This window comes from Embiotoca jacksoni, unplaced genomic scaffold, assembly GCF_022577435.1.
Source record: "Embiotoca jacksoni isolate LCO1_2020_lvr unplaced genomic scaffold, fEmbJac1.0.p SCAF_27, whole genome shotgun sequence".
Lineage (NCBI taxonomy): Eukaryota > Metazoa > Chordata > Actinopteri > Embiotocidae > Embiotoca > Embiotoca jacksoni.
Window position 1 is genome coordinate 4,357,055 of NW_027185378.1, and position 20,189 is coordinate 4,377,243.

Consider the following 20,189-nt stretch of genomic DNA (forward strand, 5'->3'; position numbering starts at 1 on the left):
GTGTGCTGGTTGGCAGAGAGAGCGCTTGTCAAAAAAACCTTCCACTGACAGAAGGCATGATTCACAGTGGAGAGAGAGGTGGGAGAGGCAGAGAGAGAAGGGGACAAGCGACTGAAAAAGAGAAAAACAGCAGAGATAAAGAAAGAGGGATTGAGAAAGAAACAACAGGGATGCTAGTAAGAAAAACAAATGAGGATGCTGATTTGAAGCAGAATGACAACACATTACCAGGATGGGACCAGGATCGAAGGACTGGATTGACAGATGCCTTTTACTGACTGTGACCATGTTATTAAGGTTGTGGCTTTTCTATTGATCGGGGGGAAATAGAGCAGGTGGCAGCAGCAGTGATGAAAGAGAGCAAGGGAGGAGAAAGAAAGAGAGGATGCTTAAGACCGAAGGCACAATGAACAGATAGAGAAATGCAGACTAAGAATGACTCTCAGCTATCAATAGGCTCCTTTGACGGAGACTGGCTTCTTTGTCAAGAAGGCATCACTAATACATGCAAATTAGAGTTCTGACTCTTTAACATGTCATTTTTGATTAATATGGACTCTTCAGAACTACAGTAAAAAGCGTTCAAAAGATGTTTTTCAAAATGCAAATGTCAATGTACTCTTTTCATTGTGAGCAAGGGAAGTATGCTAAAATGAGATTTGGAATGTAACGTCAATTATGTTTGAACTTTTTCTCCACTTAAGTGGTTCAAGTGGTAGTGAATTTAAGCAGTGCTGTCCTGGGTCTACCAGACCTCTCACTGTGTGTGGTGTATGCTTTTTTGTTTTTTTACTTCTGTTCGTATTGCTTACTTCTAAGCAAATAAAAGCTAATCATCATATTACGTACTGTTGCTACCTCCCACAAAGCCGGAGTTAGCTATGGGTAGGTGCTGTAAATTAACCAACACATTCAAAAAAGAAATGATAACATCAGACCTAATTTTCACAATGCCATACAGCTTTTGATTTGTCATATTGATTGAGGGATCAGCTTTGAAGGAATATTGACGTCACCTTGACTTTATTTTTGGCACCAAATTTACATGGGGCTTTAGGACCGCTTGGTGCAAGCTGTCGCATTAACATCTCTCCAACTTCAAAATGCTTGGCAAGTTGATTGAGGTTTTGTCTTTTGTTATCTTTGCTGTTTCACCCTTTAGGTTGTGAGAACTGTTTGTTTGTTATATGTTCTAAGATAAGACATCTATGAATTTTCCAAAGCACGGCCTCATCACTTTAAATTGTTTTTATTTTTTACTTGGCTATGAGGAATATTTCCTGTCTTTAGGTTGTGAGAACTGTTGGTATGGTGTATGTTCTTCCCAGATTGAAATTCCTCAAAACTGACCAATGGGATGGCTTGGAAATCCCATATTTAATTTGATGTTTAACCAATGCATGAGAGGCAAGAAAACACAGTTTGGTTTTGGAAGGTTGTGAACACTGTTGGTTTGTTACACTTGTAGTCTGAAGATAACATGCACACAGTATTGTTATGGCATTGTTGGACTCAAGGATTTCTTTGAACTGTTCCTTTTTTGGGTAAGAATTAATGTCAACATACATCTTTAAAAGAGAGCAAAAATCCAAGAATTTGGTGTACACGTTTGAACTTATTTTTTCTTTTCCCAAAATCAACATATTATCTAAATTAAACATACAGCACATATAATATTTGGTTAATTAAAATTAAGCCTTGACCTGATGCTTTTGGTAGCCATCAACAGGCTTCTGCCAGGGTTCTAAATAGATATTTGACCACTCGTTTTGGCATAATTGGGAGACTTCAATTATATTTGTCGGTTTCCTGGCAATGACCTGACTTTTAAGCAAGTCCAGATATTTTGGATAAAGTTCAGGTCTGGATTTTGGGAAGGCCACTCCAAAAGCTTAACATTGGGAAACCAAGTTCTGTTCAAGTTTTAAATGCGTGACTAAATGGTTTGACAAGATTTCTCCCTCCCTCTTCCTTATTCCATTAATTTTGTGCCTGTTCCATTGGTACATTGCACTCCAAAAGACCTTTTCTGTGCCCAAATAGTCAGCTGCAAACTTTAGTTTGAAGCTTAGCTTGAAGGTGTCTCTTTTGAAGCATGGGCTTCTTTCTTGAATAGCAGCCTCTCAGTCAAAGGCAATGTAAAACTGCTGATCTGAGGATGACAGTGGGTCTTTTTCAAGACGTTGGCAAAGTAGCGACACCTCTCGATTTGCATGCGAGGGTGAATCAATAAGTTCTGAGGATGCTCCTGTTGCGTATGAACATGAACGAATGAAATGAGTGTGTTACAAATTTTGTTGCCTGATCAAAATCTGCACCCGAGTTATGTACATTCCTGTGAGGGCACACATCAGAGTTTCTGACATATTATTGGGGAACAGAAAGAAGTAGTAGGAGTTAGTAGGTTAGTAGGAGTGGTGGGAAGCAGAATTGTGTTTTTGTGGGCAAGAAACTTGTGCTTTTTCAACGCGCTGTGAGCAGGCACTTTGTCCTGTTGGAGAACCCAAGTACCATCGCATCACAGTTTAGGTCATTTGCACTGAATATTTTCCCTAATGCCTCAGAGCATTCCAGTAGAACTCAGTGTTGACAGTCTGACCCTTAGGGACAAGTCAAATGCCAAAGAAAACCCACCTGGTTCGCGCCTGACCCTTGCTGTTTATACCTCTTCGGGCTCATTGCTTCATTGCCAGAGACTTCCTGGAGGATTTTAAGCATCACCAGTGCTGCTTTTCAGAGTTTAACACAAAATTTGATGTGCGAACCATGCCAAACCAGCACTCATAAAAACGTGTGTAACTCTAATTTTGATCAAGCGATGAAACTTGTAATACTTACTCATTCCGGTAATATCCTCCTGCTCTGTGCATGTCACGGTACTGCACGACATTTTACTGATTGTATTTTAATTGTTCTACAAAATGGACTTTTGAGTCAAATTAAAGCACAGATCCTCTCGGTATGACCCACAGATGGATGGAGGTTCTTGGGTTAGTGCTGTTTGACCTGAGGGCATCATTTAAATGTACACTGCAGAACATTTGTCTCCGCCAGTGAGAGTAATTACAAAAACTCTGTTGAAGTGTGCTGACATCATAGGCCTCACTTTAGCCTATTCAGTCACTACTACTGCAGCTATAAAATGGTGGCTAAATTGTCTTGAGCATCGCAATCCCTGTGAAATGATTCATTTCACAATACAAATTGTATCCATATGGTTCAAAAGCATTTGGAAAGTCTAGAAGAAATGCATGATTAAATGATTTTATTCATATTCAAGTTAGCATAGCCCTAAACCAAAACTGGCTCAGCTAATGGTAGTCTCGGGGGTCCATGCTCTGCCCATAGAGCATCCCCAGTATGCAGTCATTTACGTAATGTGGGAATACTGCACCAGACTCCAGATTTGAAAAACTCAGAGATCTACCCGGCAAACACTTAATAAGCTTTGTGTGAACTGTTTTGGCAAAGGCTTGAATGTAATGCTTGTTCATTTTTATAATCAATATCAGTTGTACACTAAAGGTTTAATGTATTTAAATCAAATGTAAAAGATTCCAAAGTTGTAATTAATAGGTTGAAGAAGTAGTCTCAGTCAACCCATTTTTCCTCTCAATTGTTTGTAAATTCCTCTGGAGGCAGTTGGATCAAACCTAAGAAGCATGCATGCAATTTAAGATTTAAATTGGGGTACTCCTTAAAGACAGAATAAAAATACATGATTAGAAATCTAAGAAGTACAGACCCCAAAAGCCTAATTTCTTCCTTCTTGGAATGGGCCAAGCAGCGGGTTCTACAGTTCCCACAATGCAACTTAATTATCTTTCTTTAGACCCTCCCTGCTTGGTTAATTCCAGTACCTTTCAAACTCCACTTTTTAGTTTTTAAAAAGTCTTACGACCAATCTGAGTTCTGATTACATCACAAGGGTTATTTCCTCTGACTATAGAATTCTCTATTCAGAGCCACATAGGATGTTATGTAACTGTTTTTACGGGTTGAGTAGTCCGTCTCATGACAAGTAAACTGGGTGGCGTGACCCTTTAACTGGACATGCAGGAATATATATTTTGACCTAATATCCTAATACTGAATTGCTAGTAGACACTGACTTATGAAGAGACATTTTCTAGCTGCCTTCCATTCAACCATTTCTGTTGTTTGCTTTGTTTTCTACAGCCAGCGGACACTAATCACCACAGCCAGAATGAGAGGAGAAGCTTTTGACTGGATTCAATTCTCCATCTACTGTATTCACTCTTTCTGTTGGTCCTTGTCTGATGGACTGAGGCTTTGCTGGATAAAGATTTAATTGTCTCTGAACAGCGAGCCAGAACTATAAACAACCAAAATAAATACAAATGCTGTCACATCGGGAAGCGAGTAGGAGAGAATATGAGCTAGAAAACCTTGTGGACATAAAAACTGGACATATTTTGTCTTATCTTTTCATGTATTTTTCCAAAATCTGGTTGGATTTTTTTCCTCAAAATAATTAATTTTTAAATACCATTTGGACACTATTTTCTTGCCTTTTTTTTCATACCATGGAGCATTTGTCAAAAGGATTTTTGTTGAAGGCGTGCGGAACTGTGATCCCAAGATTCTCCTGAGTTCATGGTGAAACAGAAGGAATATGCTTCAGTATTTTACCAGAAAAGAAAAAGCTAACATTTTGAATATGATATTTCTCCACTTCTTTTCTTTTCCCATGGCTCTCTCAAAACCAGCTGACATGCACCTTGTATATTCTGAAAGTTATTTTGCAAGCAAACTTTTTTAGATCTAGTAAAATTAACGACTTCACAATTCACTCTTCAAACTTCACACGTGCCTCCCACCGACCCCCCCCACCGTCAGCCATCCGACCAATCATGGGCAAGCCTCTTAGCCGTCCCGGTTGTTTCAGGAAGAGCTCTTGCTGCCTTGAGAAACATGGAGTTGGGGATGGGGGGATGGGAAGGCGAGATATGGGAGTGGAAGGGGGGTATGGAGACGGCTACATACCCCAACGATCCATTTATGATACCATGTGCATCAATCAACAGATTGACAGCCATCACCACCACCCTGCAGGGTCCATACGGCGAGACTGTGGAGGAGAGGGGAGTTTTAGCTACTCAGCAAGTGGCTCTCTCAGAGTCAGCAGGACCCCTGCTGACATGTTTGATCCACAACCCCGCTCTTTAACTCCAAATCCCTCCTTTGTGCGGCGACTGGATGAAAGAGCAATCTATGATTCACTGAAGCTCGCAGGTCAGGATATAGATGGCGGCGGCTGCCATTCACCAGGACATTTCAACCGATCAGTTTCTCCCTCAGTGTCTTCATTCTCAGCACCGGGAGTTTCCTCCTCCTCATCAAAGAAACACCACCATCACCACCACCATCACCAAGGAGACAGCACGAAGAGCAGAGATGGTCGACACTCCTGGAAAGTCTTGACACCGCCAAAACACATGGAGTGTGTCGAGCTTACTACAGCTGAAATGATGGACAGAGGAGGGGGATATCTGAACCCAGGGCACTACCCTCCGCCTGGAGGCCAGTCCTCCTCTCTTACCTCCCCTCTCATTTCACCCTTCTCCGGATCACCTCTTTCTTCAGGTTACCATACTCCAGTCTTTTTCTCCCCAGCTAAGCCTCGCCCCAGTCAGTCTCAAAGTTTGCGCTGTTCCCCTCCCCATGTCATCCAGCCCAGGCATTACTCCCAAACTCAGAGCCTTAGGCTTTCACCACCCCAGGAGCTTAGAAGATCACCCTACCGCGCTCCGCTGGTCCAACTCTCAGTACATGACCTCGAACAGGACATGAGGGATCGAGGAGGAGGATGGGGCCGCAGTGAGCGAGAAAGGGAGTGGGAGAGGGAGCGAGAAAGGGAACTTGAGCGTGGGTGGGCCCAGCGAGAGTGGGAAAGAGAGAGGGAAAGGGGACGGCTGGAAAGGGAGAGAGCGAGAGAAAGGGAGAGGATTGAGACATCAACTTTTGGAACCTTTGGGTATGGCCGACCGGTTCCTCTTCGCTCAGACAGAGACTCGGTGTTTTTAGAGCCTGACCAGGGTTTAGACACTACACCCTTGTTGCTCCCCCAGCCTTCACCCTCACCCTCCCCCAGTGCTGCCCCTAGAATGGGCACTGGAGCAGTAGGTAGGAATAGAGCTGGGTCAAAGGTTCTCCCTGAAACTGTGGGTGGGGGGATGGTTCCTAAATTCGACAATAGCGGTGTGAGTTTGGTGTTGGTTGACAGTAAATCTGGGTGTGGGCCAAGGCTGGTCTGTGAAGTTGGGTCTGGAAACATGTCAGAGGCTGAAATCAGGGCTGGCATACAAGAACATCATAGAGCTGAAAGTTGGAACAAATATGACAATGGGTCCAGGTCTAGCATGAAGCATGTGTCTGAAACAAGAATGGGCTCCCAGGTGAAGACAAGACCAGGGGGTCGGGATTTGGAAGGAAAAGTGCAATCTGGGGTGCAGATAGAAAACATGGCTCCAGCTGTGACCAAGGAGGGACACAGGGGAGGGACAAAGAGTGGAGAAAAAAATGGAAAGGCTGTGACTAAACCAGACCCTACTGCTGAAACTGTACCCCTAAATGTGACTGACACTGAAAGCATGGTTGGGCTGGGAGATAGAGTTGAGATTGAAGCTGGATCTTGTCCAGGGTTTAAGCCAGGGTTTGAGCAAGGGGTTGAGTCTAAAGCTAGTTTAAAGCAGGTGGACAACAGGACTGGAACAGAAATTGAAGTTGTAGCTAAGGTTGGTAATGAGGTTGTTTCAGCAGCAGAGTCTAGAGTAGAAGCTAAAGTTGAGACCGATTTTAAAATTGCTCTGACATCTAAGCCTGAGGCAGTACTAGAAGCTGGGGTAGGGGTTGAGACAGTGAAGAAGAATAACAGTGAGACTGGGGTTGTCAGTGAAGCCAAGGCCAGCACTAGGACAACAGAAAAAGCTCCAATGAGTGCTGTGGCTGTATGTAAAACTGAAGCTGCCCCTGCAGATCAAGCTGATACAAAGCCTTTGGACATTGATAGAATTGAATCCAGCCATGTGGAGAGAAGTTCAAGATCCCACAAATCCAAATCATCCAAGTCCAGCTCTAGGACTAGACCTGGCACAGCCACAGGGCTGAGACCAGGTGTCGTCAGTCCTCGACCAAGCAGGGGGCTTGGAGACCTTGAATCAACAGGCCCAGCTGAAGGCATTGAGTCCACCTGGCCTCGCCGAATTATTGTTAGAAAGAGGACTGTTCGTCAGGGTGGAGCACTTCACAATCTCCCAATTCTCCCTCCACTCCCTTCTGTCCTCTCAGCTTTGGAGAAGAGACGTCCACATGCCCATCTTCACTCCCATCTAGGCCACTTCTCAGAGAATCCATTAACAAACTCTTCAAGTATTGTGGGACGATGCTCACTCAGAGAGCCCTCGCATCCAGAACCAGGACAGGGGACCAGTTTGGTGGGCAGAGCTTCCTTAAAGGAGCAGAACTTGGAGCACTGGAGGGTCTGCAGAGAGCCAGAAGAACCCAGGAGATCCAGAAGCAGGGAAAAACAAGGAGAACAGAGTAACGAGAACACTGAGAGGGAGGAAAAGGAGAAGGAAGAGAAGAAAGAGAACCAAAGGAGAGAAGAGAAATACAAAAAGGAGGAGAAAGTGGTTAAGGAGAAAAAGAGGATTATTGTTGATGTGGAGTTGGTGGAGGAAACTAAACGAGAAAAGATAGAGAGAAGGGTAGAAGAAAAAATCCAGGAAAATCCAAACAAAAACAAGGATGTGAAAAAAGAGCAGGGGATCAAAACAACATCTGAAAATCTGGAGAATATAGATGTGAAGACTAAGGATGGAATACAGGAGCAGCAAGGTCAAGAATTGGAGGAGGATGTGGTTAAATTACAGAAAGAAGAAGGGGAGTTGGACGGAGGGGCGGTAGGGAAACTTGGAGAGGAGGAAGGGACGGAGAGTTGGGATGATGTCCTTGACATGGTCAACACGTTGTGGGATGATGGCTGGGAAAAAGGAGGAGCAGCAGGAGGAGGTGATACAGATTCCTTCACAGGCTCCCTGCAGCGTTGGCCTCTCCTCCGGCCCCCGGTTGGGTTTGGGGGCTCCCACCCGCCTTCCTCAGCAGCCTCGGAGCTCAGCCTGACAGAGTTAGAGAGGAGAGCCAGGGAGCTGGACTCTGACCTGGAGCACCTAGACCTGTCTCAGCCCCATAGAGACACCCAGGATACGTACCAGACACTGCTCGATCCGCAGAGGGAACGAGCTGACATGTACCAAACACACCCTGGGCCACAGAGAGAGAAAGCTGCTCATCTCACAGGTAGATCCTGTATATTTGTCTTCATTATTCCCAAGTTTTAAATTAATGTGCCTTGCAAACTTGGAGTCTGGAGTCTGACAGCTGTGGACATTTTACCTTGCAAGGAGACCTTGAGAAAAGGCAGCTATAGATCATGTGAACTGCACTGTCATTTATCCCAGAGATGATAAACAAGTACTCCTATGCAGGAAAAATGACTTGGCTGTATGAACATCTTAATTTTAATTTGATTGAGCCCCAATTTGGCAATATCGACCTAAATCACTGAAAGACCAGTGACAATTTGTGGATTAAGTAAAAGGAAAGTAGAAAAATTCAGCTGCTAAAATTTTATACAGTGTAATGATTTATGGGCTGTATTTCTTTATGTTGATTTGCAACAATTAACAGATGCCTTTTGTTTTTTAAATAAGTATAACATTTTGCAGTGAAACCCATTGAATCATTTTTTTGTATGAACCTTTATGTTGATGACATGAACATATAAAACAGCAGATTTATCATACTGTATACAATTCACAATAAATCCTATTGTTTATGACTGTTTGAAAAATTGGCTTGGCTGGTTAATACATGGACCAAAATAGGTTGTGGTTGTGGTGGTGGTAAATTAGTGCCAGCGAAATACAATTGTTCTTGTTTTGGACTGATGTATTAATCAGTTTCCAGGCATAAACACTGTTTTTTTTTTTTTTTTTTTTTCAGTTTTCTAAATAATATCAGCGCAGTGCTATGATCTGACCTAAATAATGATTTTGGTATTGGAGAACCTCTGATAGGTTTCACAGGGCGATAACTCCTGAAAACTTCAGAAATATAATGTTATATTGTGAGAACATGTCATAACTTAGGGCTCTGTTTTTCAGAATCAAAGCAGTCCAGCTTTTGTTTCATCTCATCTCTCCTGGTTCCCTCAGAAACCCAGCTTTACTAAATATAATCCATATTATATATTACGTAGTTCAGTGTTCCTGTCTGTCTGTGCGCACAGTTCAATGTATACTTATATGGAGATCATAAAGGGGAAATATATTGAAAAGTCCATGGTGGCTTTATTAAAATACCTTTCAATAACATCGAAGCTTTCTCAGATAATTAATGGATCAGCTTAGCCTTAAATACTACTCAGGGAAAAGGGGTAAGAAATGGACTTTGAAATTTTAAATCAGTACCAGAATGTGTAATGCATACATTCTTATGAGTGAGACACTCAAATGTGATCCGTTTTACAAATGGAGCTCCATTGCATCTTAGTTTAACCCTTTAACATCTGAGTAGTATGTATACAGTAGGTGAAATCAGTTGATTTGTTATTGGTGAACATAACACATCTCAATTCATGCGGAACTATTTATTGCATGTGAATGTGAACATTTGCCAAGCAATGATATTTTTTGATTGTCATGTGTCTGAGCAGAGAGTTTGTTTGCTTGTCCTGTCATAGCTTGAGCCATACTGCACTTGATGTCTTGTATGATTACTGAAAAATTATCCTCTCAGAAACCAATGCGTAAGACACTTTCCAAATACTACGGAAAGGTTTTAGCGAGAAAGCTGAGCAACAGCTACTACACAATGACAAAGACTGATCAACTGGTTGTGAACAAATGTCCGAAGGTATGATAAGGAAAGGATGAATGGTATATCCACTGATTGTACAGTATCTACTGTTTCTCTTGTTTAATTGTGCTTTCTCTACTTTTCAGGAGTGGGCAGCAGATCCCAAGTCATTTTGGAGCTCAGCATTGTGGCCTCACCAGCTACAGACACAGACACACCTCCGGTTGACTGGTCAACTAAATCTGTTGGGACTTCCACTGCTGGCACAAGGTAATTCCATGAGCATGATTATGGTCTGCACCGACTGCACACTAATCTCCACCTGATGTTAAATGCAGCCCGGGTGACTGCACAAGGCAAAATCTAAATCCAGGTTTGAATTCAGTCAAGATAAACTGTAGATCTGATTAAAGTCCCCTTTGGACGGGGTTATAAATGCACTGAGCCACAATGCCACCGGATGATAAGTTCTATTCAATGCCATGATTTTATGTTGCACTTTGATACTGGCTTTTGTGGTCAGTTTAGAGAGTTTTTATTAAGATATCTGGATATTTTTGTTTATTTATTTTGTGGGTGCTAGATGCACCCCAGTGCTATGGAGAGCAGATTTAAACAACAAAATATAAGTTTTGGATGTAATTTTTTTTCTTTTCATTTCTCATTATCTTTTCTTTTTATACTTTTTGATATATACTCACAGAGCAATGAAATATATCAGCACCCGATTTTGACTTGCAGCTGTGCACCGTGCGGTGTGGTGTCAAGATTTCTCGCAGTTTAAAATTGATCATGTTTGGATTCTAAATGTAAGTAAATGCAAATTGAATACACAGAATTTCTTGCGGTTGAGCCATGAGTGAAATAAATGACCAAAATGGTAGTGGCCCAACACTTGAGCCTTGAGACACACCACATCCAATCAACAAATTAGAACAGTCATATTGAATATATTAGAAGGTAGATGGTAAACAGTCTTGGTCAGTGCCAGTGATTGTAAAATATTTCTAAATTTTTCAAATAAAATATCATAAAACAGTTGTACTTAGGTATTTCAAATAATTTCCACAATTTGTTAATTTGCTCCGATGTCCTTTTGCATTTAATTAATCACTTATTTAAGGCCAGCCAACTTCCCAGCCATTCTAATTCAGTAGTTCATGAGCTGATTTGCGTTTACATGTGGTTGTTTGATAATTGGTTTGTAATTCAGCAGGAGATATGACTGCACTTTTACTCATTTCTTTTAGTAGACTACCACATGCAATGTGTTTCTTGACTTTTAATTGACTTTTGTTTAATTTCTTTTTTAAAACCTACATAGGATTTATCTCAGACCCAAATAGTTAATACTAAGCACAAATAAATTAATAAGCACTAAAAGCCAATAATATGCAGTATATATGCCTTTAATAAGCTGGATATCTTTTTTTTACCTAATTATATCTATCTATTGTCAAATTAAAATTGAGCTTTATATGTTATTATAAGATGGACCATTATAAGATGATTCATAAGAAGAGGTTGCAGGTGCACTTCAGACAGCACATCACACATGTCAGATAGAAATAGATTTAATTTGGACCTAAATAGGTCAACTAGATCCTGATAACAGATATCAAATTTTGACTCATGATTATGAGTGTGGTCTGGCTAACAAATGAAGAAACAAACCAAAACAATGCCACAATTTAGCCAAATTAGAAAGCTAATGTCTTCGTAATGACGTGTCCATCACCTAATACATCTGTGCAAGTTTGATGTCTTGGGGCTGTGCGACAAAAACAAATCACTGGCCCTGATCTGAAAAAGTAGGGTATGACAAATTTGATGGCATCTGTGGTAACCAGTGGTAGACAGAGAAAGCATGAGGAGTCACAGGAGCTAAGCAAACACATGGGGATGAAGCTTTTGACTGCCTTGTCTTTTTTTTCTTTCTCTAGCTCCACTAAAGAGGACAGCTCTCCAGACTCCAACCTTACACTGGAGTCCGACTCCAGTGGCGTCTTCCTCTCCTTATCCAATCAAAGCCAAGAGGAGGCCGGCTCTGACAGCGATCAGCCAATAAGTGGCTCCGACCTAGGCAGCAGCAACACGTCACTGGAAAAAGACGGGGATGATGTAGGGTTAAAGGGATGGGGGAGGGAGGAGAGTGCAGAGCTCCAGTGGTGCTACCCGTCACTCCTCCACACTGCCTCGCATGAAGGCATTGAAGGAGATGGTGACATAGAGGAAGTAGGGCATGGACAGATGGGGGCAGATAAAGAGAGAGGGAAAGATGGTAAGATAGGAATGGTTTCAATTATTAGGACCCCATTTGAACAGTCAGTTATTAAAGCCTCCATGAGTCTACATACCCAACAAAGTGAAGAAACACAACCCAGGAAAAAAGTGACCCTCATGGGTTTGGACTCTCCCCTTCCACTCTCTCCCTCAAAACAAGTCAAACACCTTCTAGATCATAATCAGAAGCCAATCAGAAGCTCAGGACTGGACTGTGGTGACTTAGATCCCTTTGTCCAATCAGACAGCTTTGTTTACCTTGCTGTGTCTGCAAGACCTGCCTTTGGGGGCGACGTTACCACAGTTTCAGAAGTTTCTACAAGGCAAGAGGGTATACAGCAACATATAGGAAGCATGAAAACACACATGGACCAGTCCAGTACGGAGTGGGACACCAAGCTGGCTCACCTTGCCCCACAAAAACTAGAAGAAGGAGATTTTCTTTGCACTGACAGTTTTGTTTACCTGGCTGCTCCGGACTGCCTCCTACTGGGCCCTGCAGGAACCACACCCTACAGTGGCAAGTATGTATGCATTTATCTCTGGGTGTTCACCACAGCTCACATACATTTCATTGTTTGTAATTTAGTAAGGGGTAAGAAATGACTTAGAGCAATATTGTCATATATCATCATTTAGCAATATATGTATCCTTCCATTTTTGTCTGCTTATCTTGGTTGCTTTAGCAGTCTGCTAAGTCAGGTAGCCCACGCATCTTTTATTTATGATCATATCCCAGTTGGGTGTGCCTGGAATACCTTCACAGGGAGGCTTCCAGGTGGCATTCTAATCAGATGGCCAAACCACAGCTGTCTCCTTTCAATAAAAACAGAGCTGCTGTCCAGAATTGGAGACATAGTCAGATGTTGGAAGTAGCCCTTTTTTGAATCCTGTACCTGAACACAGTAATTCTCTGGAAAAAAAAAAAAATCACACGTTAATATTCTTTTACAAACTTTGTAGTCGTTTCTTTTTCCATTACTAACCCATCATACAATATGTTAAATTGATGTTCCTACACTCTCTGTGTGTTTGCAGTTCAGCACTAGGGATAATTATTTGTCATTTCAAACATATAGATTGCTTGCGTCAAAGCATTTTTAAAAGCAGTGAAAGAACAAACTTTGAATACCTATTAGATTGGAGAGATGCTGGTCAGTGCAATTCAATCTTACTGCAATGCAATATCTTACATGTCTGATTCTGTCTCTTGTGTTTTTTTGTTTTGTTTTTCTTCCAGGGAGTCAGATTCTGAGAGTTCAGGCTCTGGAGCTGTTGATGTATCAGTACTAGGTTGTGACTCGGTGGCAGGTGACAGTGACTGGGACTCAGACCTGTCTGACTCCGATCCCAGTCGCTCCTCAAGAATCTCCGCGGCTGGTAACAGATCAGCTGGCGCAGCACGGCCCAAGCAGCTGCCTGCCGAACCCGGCTGGGACTTGTTTGGAGAAACCACTGAACCCGAAGTGCTGAGTGAGCTCTTCACAGAACAAGACAGAAACAACAACGGAAGAGCGGGAAACGTTACCGGGGTTACCACCAGCATGGCAGCAACACCGGCCGTTCCCATGACAACTCAGCCTGTCACTGCACCAATCAGGCGGGCGACAACAGTAGATCAGCTGTCAGCATCAAAGAGGGTGACGTGGCAGTTTAAACCAGCTCAGAGGTCAGTTTGCACTGGAAGCAGAAAGGAAAAAGACAAGGAAATGACATCTTCAACATCACTGGTAAGACGCACAGAAATGGGGGGTGATGAGACCCATAGACCCTCCCCTTCATCTTCATCGTCTTCATCATCGTCACCTTCATCATCGTCCTCTGGTTGATTTCTGAAATTGGGTCTTTGACCTTTTGGGAGAAGCTTTTCAATGCCTGAAGCTGATATGCAGAAAGGTAGAAAAGATATTTAACTTTCTGTAGAACTCCAGTTTTTGTCTTTGAATTTTTGAATTTTGCATCGAGCTGCTGCCACTGCCTTCTTTGACCTACAAAGGCTGCATAAAGAAGGTGTTACTTGTTGCATTTTCTTAGATTAGCGTTTCAAATATCGTATTTTTCACTTTAAGTTCGAAAGGAATGGTGAGACTCGGGCTTGACAGCAATAGAGTCATTTTTGGGTTTCATCAACAGTCATATTTTAGGACACAGGGTGGGCTTATTAATCATATGTTCACATTATTATCTATCGAAATAATAAAAATGAATAGTTTTATTGAATTTTTATTTTGTTGAATGTACTGTACAGAATATATACAACTGCAAGGAAAATTCAACCACGACTTGCATTTCTATTCATTTTATTCATGTCAGGATTCGCTGCCTGTATTAAACATTAAACATGTTCTTTTACAATAAAACATAAAAATTACTCAACTTGGAGAAAATAATTGATCTTGCTAGTCTCCGACATTGTGTAATCCATTGCCCAATGTAAATGTGCCTCAGCCCTTTTATCAAATTACACTAACTTCCCCAGATAATGCCGCATTTACTGTATTTTAAAAACTAAAACTGACTTCGGCTGAGGTTGAACATTACAGTGATCAATGTGTTTTATAATGACATCCAACTTCACAGTGTATTTAACAGTGTGTCAATAATATATTTTGAACAATTTGAGATAATTAATGCGAAATATATACAGTATATGTGATGAGTGTGCAAACATGAACAACTAATGAAAGGATTTAAGAACATTTAATTTAAATGTTTTATTTATCAATTAGATTGAAATTGTGAATGTTATAATTGAGCAATATGCTTACAGTTTCATGCTATATTCTGTGTTTCATATGTGGAAAGTGTTGATACGTATTATGGCTGAGTTTCATTTTATTTATACTGCCAAATATTGATTGTAAATGCAGTCTTACACTCAATCAGAGGTTTTATGTGTAACATTTTTAAACATCAAGTGATCATCAGGTAGTTTGGTGTAATTGCCATAAACAGTGAGACCATGACCGAGATGATTGACAGGCCTAGTCTCAAATTAATTGTATGTTTTAGTGCTAGTGGTTTTTTTTTTCTTCAAAATAGAGATTTCTTCTCTCTGTCTGTCTTCACCTCCTGGGCATCTTTGGTTTTACTGAAGAGGATAAACATGTTGGAGACAATTTTCAGCCCATTTGTCCCTCGCGCCCCTTTCAGCATTTATCACAGTGAGAAAATTGGACAGCTTCAGCTCTGTTTGTGCTGAAAGTAAAATCATTCCAAAATGTTTCCCTCTGAATCCGAGTCGGCGGCACACGCTGTAAAGTCGAGTGTTGACGCCGGTGGAGCTGCCAATCATCACAGCAGCGGTCTTGTTGTTGAATAATTACACTAATGTTTCACAATGAATGTGGTAATCATTTACTGATGTTAAAAAATGATACATATAGCACCTTTGAAAGAGAGAACAGATTTGTTACAGATGTGACGAAGGGAAGGTTGAAGGTGAACACATTACCGTCAGTTACCCACCGTTGATTCTTGTGGCTGTGAAAGGTTGTGTAGGAAGTTATAGCCCGGCAGGCAAATTGCTTGCAAAGAAGATTTAATTGTGCTCCTCTCATTTTTGCATTTGAATTTCAAATTGGTCAATGAGAAGCAAACTTCCAAGTCAACTAAATGTGTTCTTCCTTAGTGTATGTTTGAAGTGTGCATGATGGCCCGTGGATTTGGAGGTTGACTCTTTTGTGGGGATGCTGCAGCCATATTTCTTGATTACAGTTGCTGAGATAAGATGGATGTTTTAATGGGAAAAATAAATCGTTGCCTTGTGCAGCTTTATCTGCCAACATGAACACTGTAAAGCTTTGCCATTGTTGATGATGATGCTTTGTGTAAACCAAGAGGATTTGGTAGAGCCTTAAATGTACCTGTCAGGTTCAGAGACAGACTTCTCTCTGGTGCTTTTAAGCACAGATTTACAAGCACATCCACAGAGGAATTGAGTCATTCCTTAGCATATCTCTATTTTTAAAGTCGCACATTTTTGTTTTTGACTGTCTGAATGTCTTCGGAGGTGAATGTTAATCAGGTCAGAACTAATGACTTATGATGTTTTAAAATGACCACAGCTGCTAGTTTGTGATTCTTTTTTAAAATTTTTTATGTCAGAATGTATTAAATTAATGTTCCTTGATTATGGCACATAACACAAAAAATACCCAGAAAAGCCATCGTTTTTTAAACATGAAAAGTGAGCTGTGAAGACACTGTAGTGGAATAGAATAATTATATTTGGGGACCCCCCGTAATGAAAACACAATAATTCTCAGGTGATTATAAACGAATGAAAGTATAATTATCAATATTATATTCCATTTCTGCTGAAAGATTTCCCTGAATCCTACAATTTGAATCTTTATTTGGAATATTTATGTTTTCAATCTTGCGTTTTTCCTTGTAACATTTTTCAGAGCCACCTAAAGGTCATGGTAGGAATTTTTTTCAGAAATTTGCATGGCTTTGCATTAATGTTCTGCATTCCTTCTTATCCACAGAGAAGGTTTGAGTTGCACGATGATATAATATTACATATTATAGTGGGCCGCTAGTTGAACAGATTCTCAGCTATGACTGCTCAGGAACAAGTCAGTAATGAAACTGCAGTTCAATAACTGGAGGAGTTATAGTTCACCCCGCTCTCTGACTGCAGACACACAGCCTGCAGCTGTGATTGTAATCAAGACACATCAGAGGTGTCACTTAGATGATTATGGCCGTGCTTTGATTGTTATGATTATGGCAGTCCACATTAGTTGTTGAGTGTAACACCAAATGCGCTGGTATTGTGTGTTTAGTGAGTTGACATGGTTGTTTTATTGAAGTGGTAACACGTCTTAAATGTCTGACGGGAGCTCTGTGGGTTCAAATGCCGTGTGTGGCATGCTTTCTCAGTAAAAGGTATTTGCAGTCCATCATCGTAGACACACACTCAACATTATAGATTCGACCACAAACATCCGAGCAATAACCATCTTCACCCAGCACATCAAGCAACGTAGCTGTAGATGTGCTCGCGGCCAGTGACTGCATTCTGTCAGAGCTCAAGCCTATTGGAAGGAGTAATGAGTAATAAATGCTTGACATAAAATATCACATCCTCTCTTCTTTCTGTAGCCCCTGCAGAGTGTTTTTACTAAACTGCAGAGGATTAGAACTGATTTCGACCAAACTGCTCCTTTGAATTGGAGGAAATAAAATACAAACATTGCAAGAGGATGCAAGAGTGTTAATGCAACAAAACACAAAATGTGTGATGAGGCAACACAAAATGAGTCAGGAAAATAACAGCCGCATTGAACCTTTAGGCCCCATAAAATACAATATTTTCATTCAGTTTGTGCGACTATCCAACATATAATAAAATAGCAGGGTGTGCATTTTACAAAGGCTGGGTTAAGATTTATAAAATACCAGACAAGTCTTAACATCGGGAGAGACACAAATTTTACAGATCACCTGAAAGTTGTAAAACTACTCAGCCTTTAAGAGGTGAAAATAGCGCTATTGCTAACTCTACATAGCTCTCCATCACAGACGCACAGTGTGTCACCCGTTTGGTCTGTCAGAGATGCACTCAACACATTGCTGTCGTCTTTCTCCACATCTTTCCACTTTGCTTTTCAGTATTGGTCCCATTTCCTCTGTAATTCCACTACAGCTGTCCCTCAGACAGGCAGGATTCTTGTTTTTCAAGACAAATAACACTCACCCTAAACTCTTTCTCTAAACATCTTTTTTTTTTTTCTGCTTCACTTTTGAAAGGCAACCAAATACCCATTTGGAAGTTTATTTACACCTCCCAGCCAATCATAAACAAGATTTCTCAGTAATAATAAAGTTATTTAAACTTAACTTTTAAAGATTCCCATGTATTATTAGATATTACATTTAGTAACAACAAATCTGCAAATGATCAAACGTTCAAAAACGGCAAAGGATACATTGAACCTGCAACTTTTGGGGCCCGTGGCGGTCTGGGGTCCGCCAGTTCTGTGCCCGCTTTGTTAGCAATCCAGCCATGCATTATGGGATGTGGGAGTGCAAAAGTAAAATCAGCCATAACTCTTATTTGAGGGTGTCCAAGCTCACATAATTCAGACACATTCCACCCACTTTTCACATATGAGCAATATAAAGAAATGGAGAGGGTGTATGTGTGAACACTTTTCACTTATACAACCTCATCTTTCCTCCTTTTTATTCTATATGAACGGTTGCATTGGAGCACGGCTGTTCACGGAGCAAGTACTCCCCTGCAGCTCCACCGTTGGGCTTCAGGCCGTTTCTTGGAGATTTCCTGCCCGCTCTGGCACTTTGACATGATCATGTACAGAGAGCTGTGTTTATTTTATGTGGAGAAGACTGTTTCTTGTTGTAGAGATAGGACAGGAACGTGGCACTTACAAAACTACCTGGATAAACTGTGTGGGTGATCCACATTGCTTATTTTGACTGGCACTTACGGCACACTGACTCTATGTTCTGGCTGAGGTCTCATTCTAAAAAGGCTGTTTACGTAACATCATTCGTTTGTTTATTAATGTATGGTGTAAGATGGGATTTTTATGAATATATTAACCAGTTGGCACTTTGCTGTATACCACTTGAAAACTTGCTTTCTGTTGAAATAATTAATTATTTTTTTTTTTAACCCAACTGCTTTATGTCTGCTGGAAAGTTTTTTTTTTTAGTAACTAAACTTTAAAGCTCACAAATTGGACCAAATAAAATGATGAGCCAGATAGATGTATGTACAATTTTTAACAATGAAATAATATTGGATTTTTGCTAGCATTAAACTGTGGCAAGACATCTAGCTTCACTGTGATATACTATGGATTAGTTACGTATCACATCCTTTGCTGACTTTTGTAAAATCCAGTATTAACAGGCCATATGTGGAATACTTTGCAGTTCATGTCAATGCTGATCACTGTTAAAGCTTATTGGTGATTAACAACTAAAATCTGAAATGGATTCTTAGTGGGAAAAGAAGACTTATGTGAAATATTTTGTGTGCCATATTCCCAAGCTTTGTTATAAATGCATTAATGTACAAATAAAGACTGAACTTGATGGTGGAATGGGACTCAATGTTGTCTGTTTCTGTAATTCTAACCTCGCACGCTTTTCAGGAATTCAGCATTGCACTACAGCATTAGAGAGGCTACCCTTCGCCTTAACCCAGGTTCACCAACATACCAGACCAGTATTATGACAGTTAAATATGTTTTGTTGTTCAGGCTCTCTGCTTCAACACATTCATGAAATAATGGACAGTACAATGAAGTGCCAAGTCTCAGCTTTAGTTCAATTCAATTCAATTCAACTTTATTTATATAGCGCCAAATCACAACACAGGTTATTTCATGGCACTTAACACGTTAAAGTCCTTACAGCAAGACTTTACAATATTATACAGAGAAACCCAACAATTCAACAATTCCCACATAAGCTAGGAGGGGAAAAAAAAAACCCTCCTCTTTAAGGGAGAAAAACCTCCAACAGAGGGAAGGAAAAACTCCCTCTGAACAGGAAGAAACCTCTGACAGGACCAGGCTCAGGGGTGGGCGGCCATCTGCCTCGACCGGTTGGGGTGAGGGGAGAGCAGAGAGAGAAAAGGACAGCATAGAGATAGAAGAGGAGAACTGTTGGTGGAGACGACAAGCGCAGGGCAGAGACATGCAGCTCCATGACGGGACATCTGCAAAAGAAAGAACAGAAACAACGCGAGCGAGGGAACTGAATGGAGACAACAGACAATAAGTAAAAAGCTATGGGAGAGAAAAGGATGGTGAGGTATGAGTCAGTTAAAGAGTAGGAGGAAAGAAAAGAAGCTCAGCGTGTAACGAGGTCCCCCAGCAGCCTCGGCCTATAACAGCATAACTAAGGGTTGGTTCAGGTCTACCTGAGCCAGCCCTAACTATAGGCTTTATCAAAAAGGAACGTTTTGAGTCTAATCTTAAAGCTAGAGAGGGTTTCTGCCCCTCGAACACAAACTGGGAGCTGGTTGGTTCCACAGGAG

The 20,189-nt window shown here is 41.1% G+C and overlaps 1 protein-coding gene across 1 annotated transcript; it reads left to right on the forward strand.

Moving 5' to 3' along the window:
* Positions 1-19,253, forward strand: LOC138205144 (uncharacterized). The gene is made up of 5 exons (XM_069160877.1): positions 1-297; positions 4,180-8,322; positions 10,029-10,152; positions 11,826-12,689; positions 13,407-19,253. Exons 2-5 carry the CDS (start codon positions 4,875-4,877, stop codon positions 13,993-13,995), a joined length of 5,025 nt encoding a protein of 1,674 aa, XP_069016978.1. The 5' UTR covers positions 1-297; positions 4,180-4,874; the 3' UTR covers positions 13,996-19,253.
* Positions 19,254-20,189: the final 936 nt, after the last annotated feature.

Coding starts and splice junctions, on each gene's coding strand:
- LOC138205144 (XM_069160877.1), top strand. CDS start 4,875: ATGGGCAAGCCTCTTAGCCGTCCCGGTTGTTTCAGGAAGAGCTCTTGC. Junction 10,153..11,825: donor ACTTCCACTGCTGGCACAAG/GTAATTCCATGA, acceptor TTCTTTCTCTAG/CTCCACTAAAGAGGACAGCT. Junction 12,690..13,406: donor ACCACACCCTACAGTGGCAA/GTATGTATGCAT, acceptor TTTTTCTTCCAG/GGAGTCAGATTCTGAGAGTT.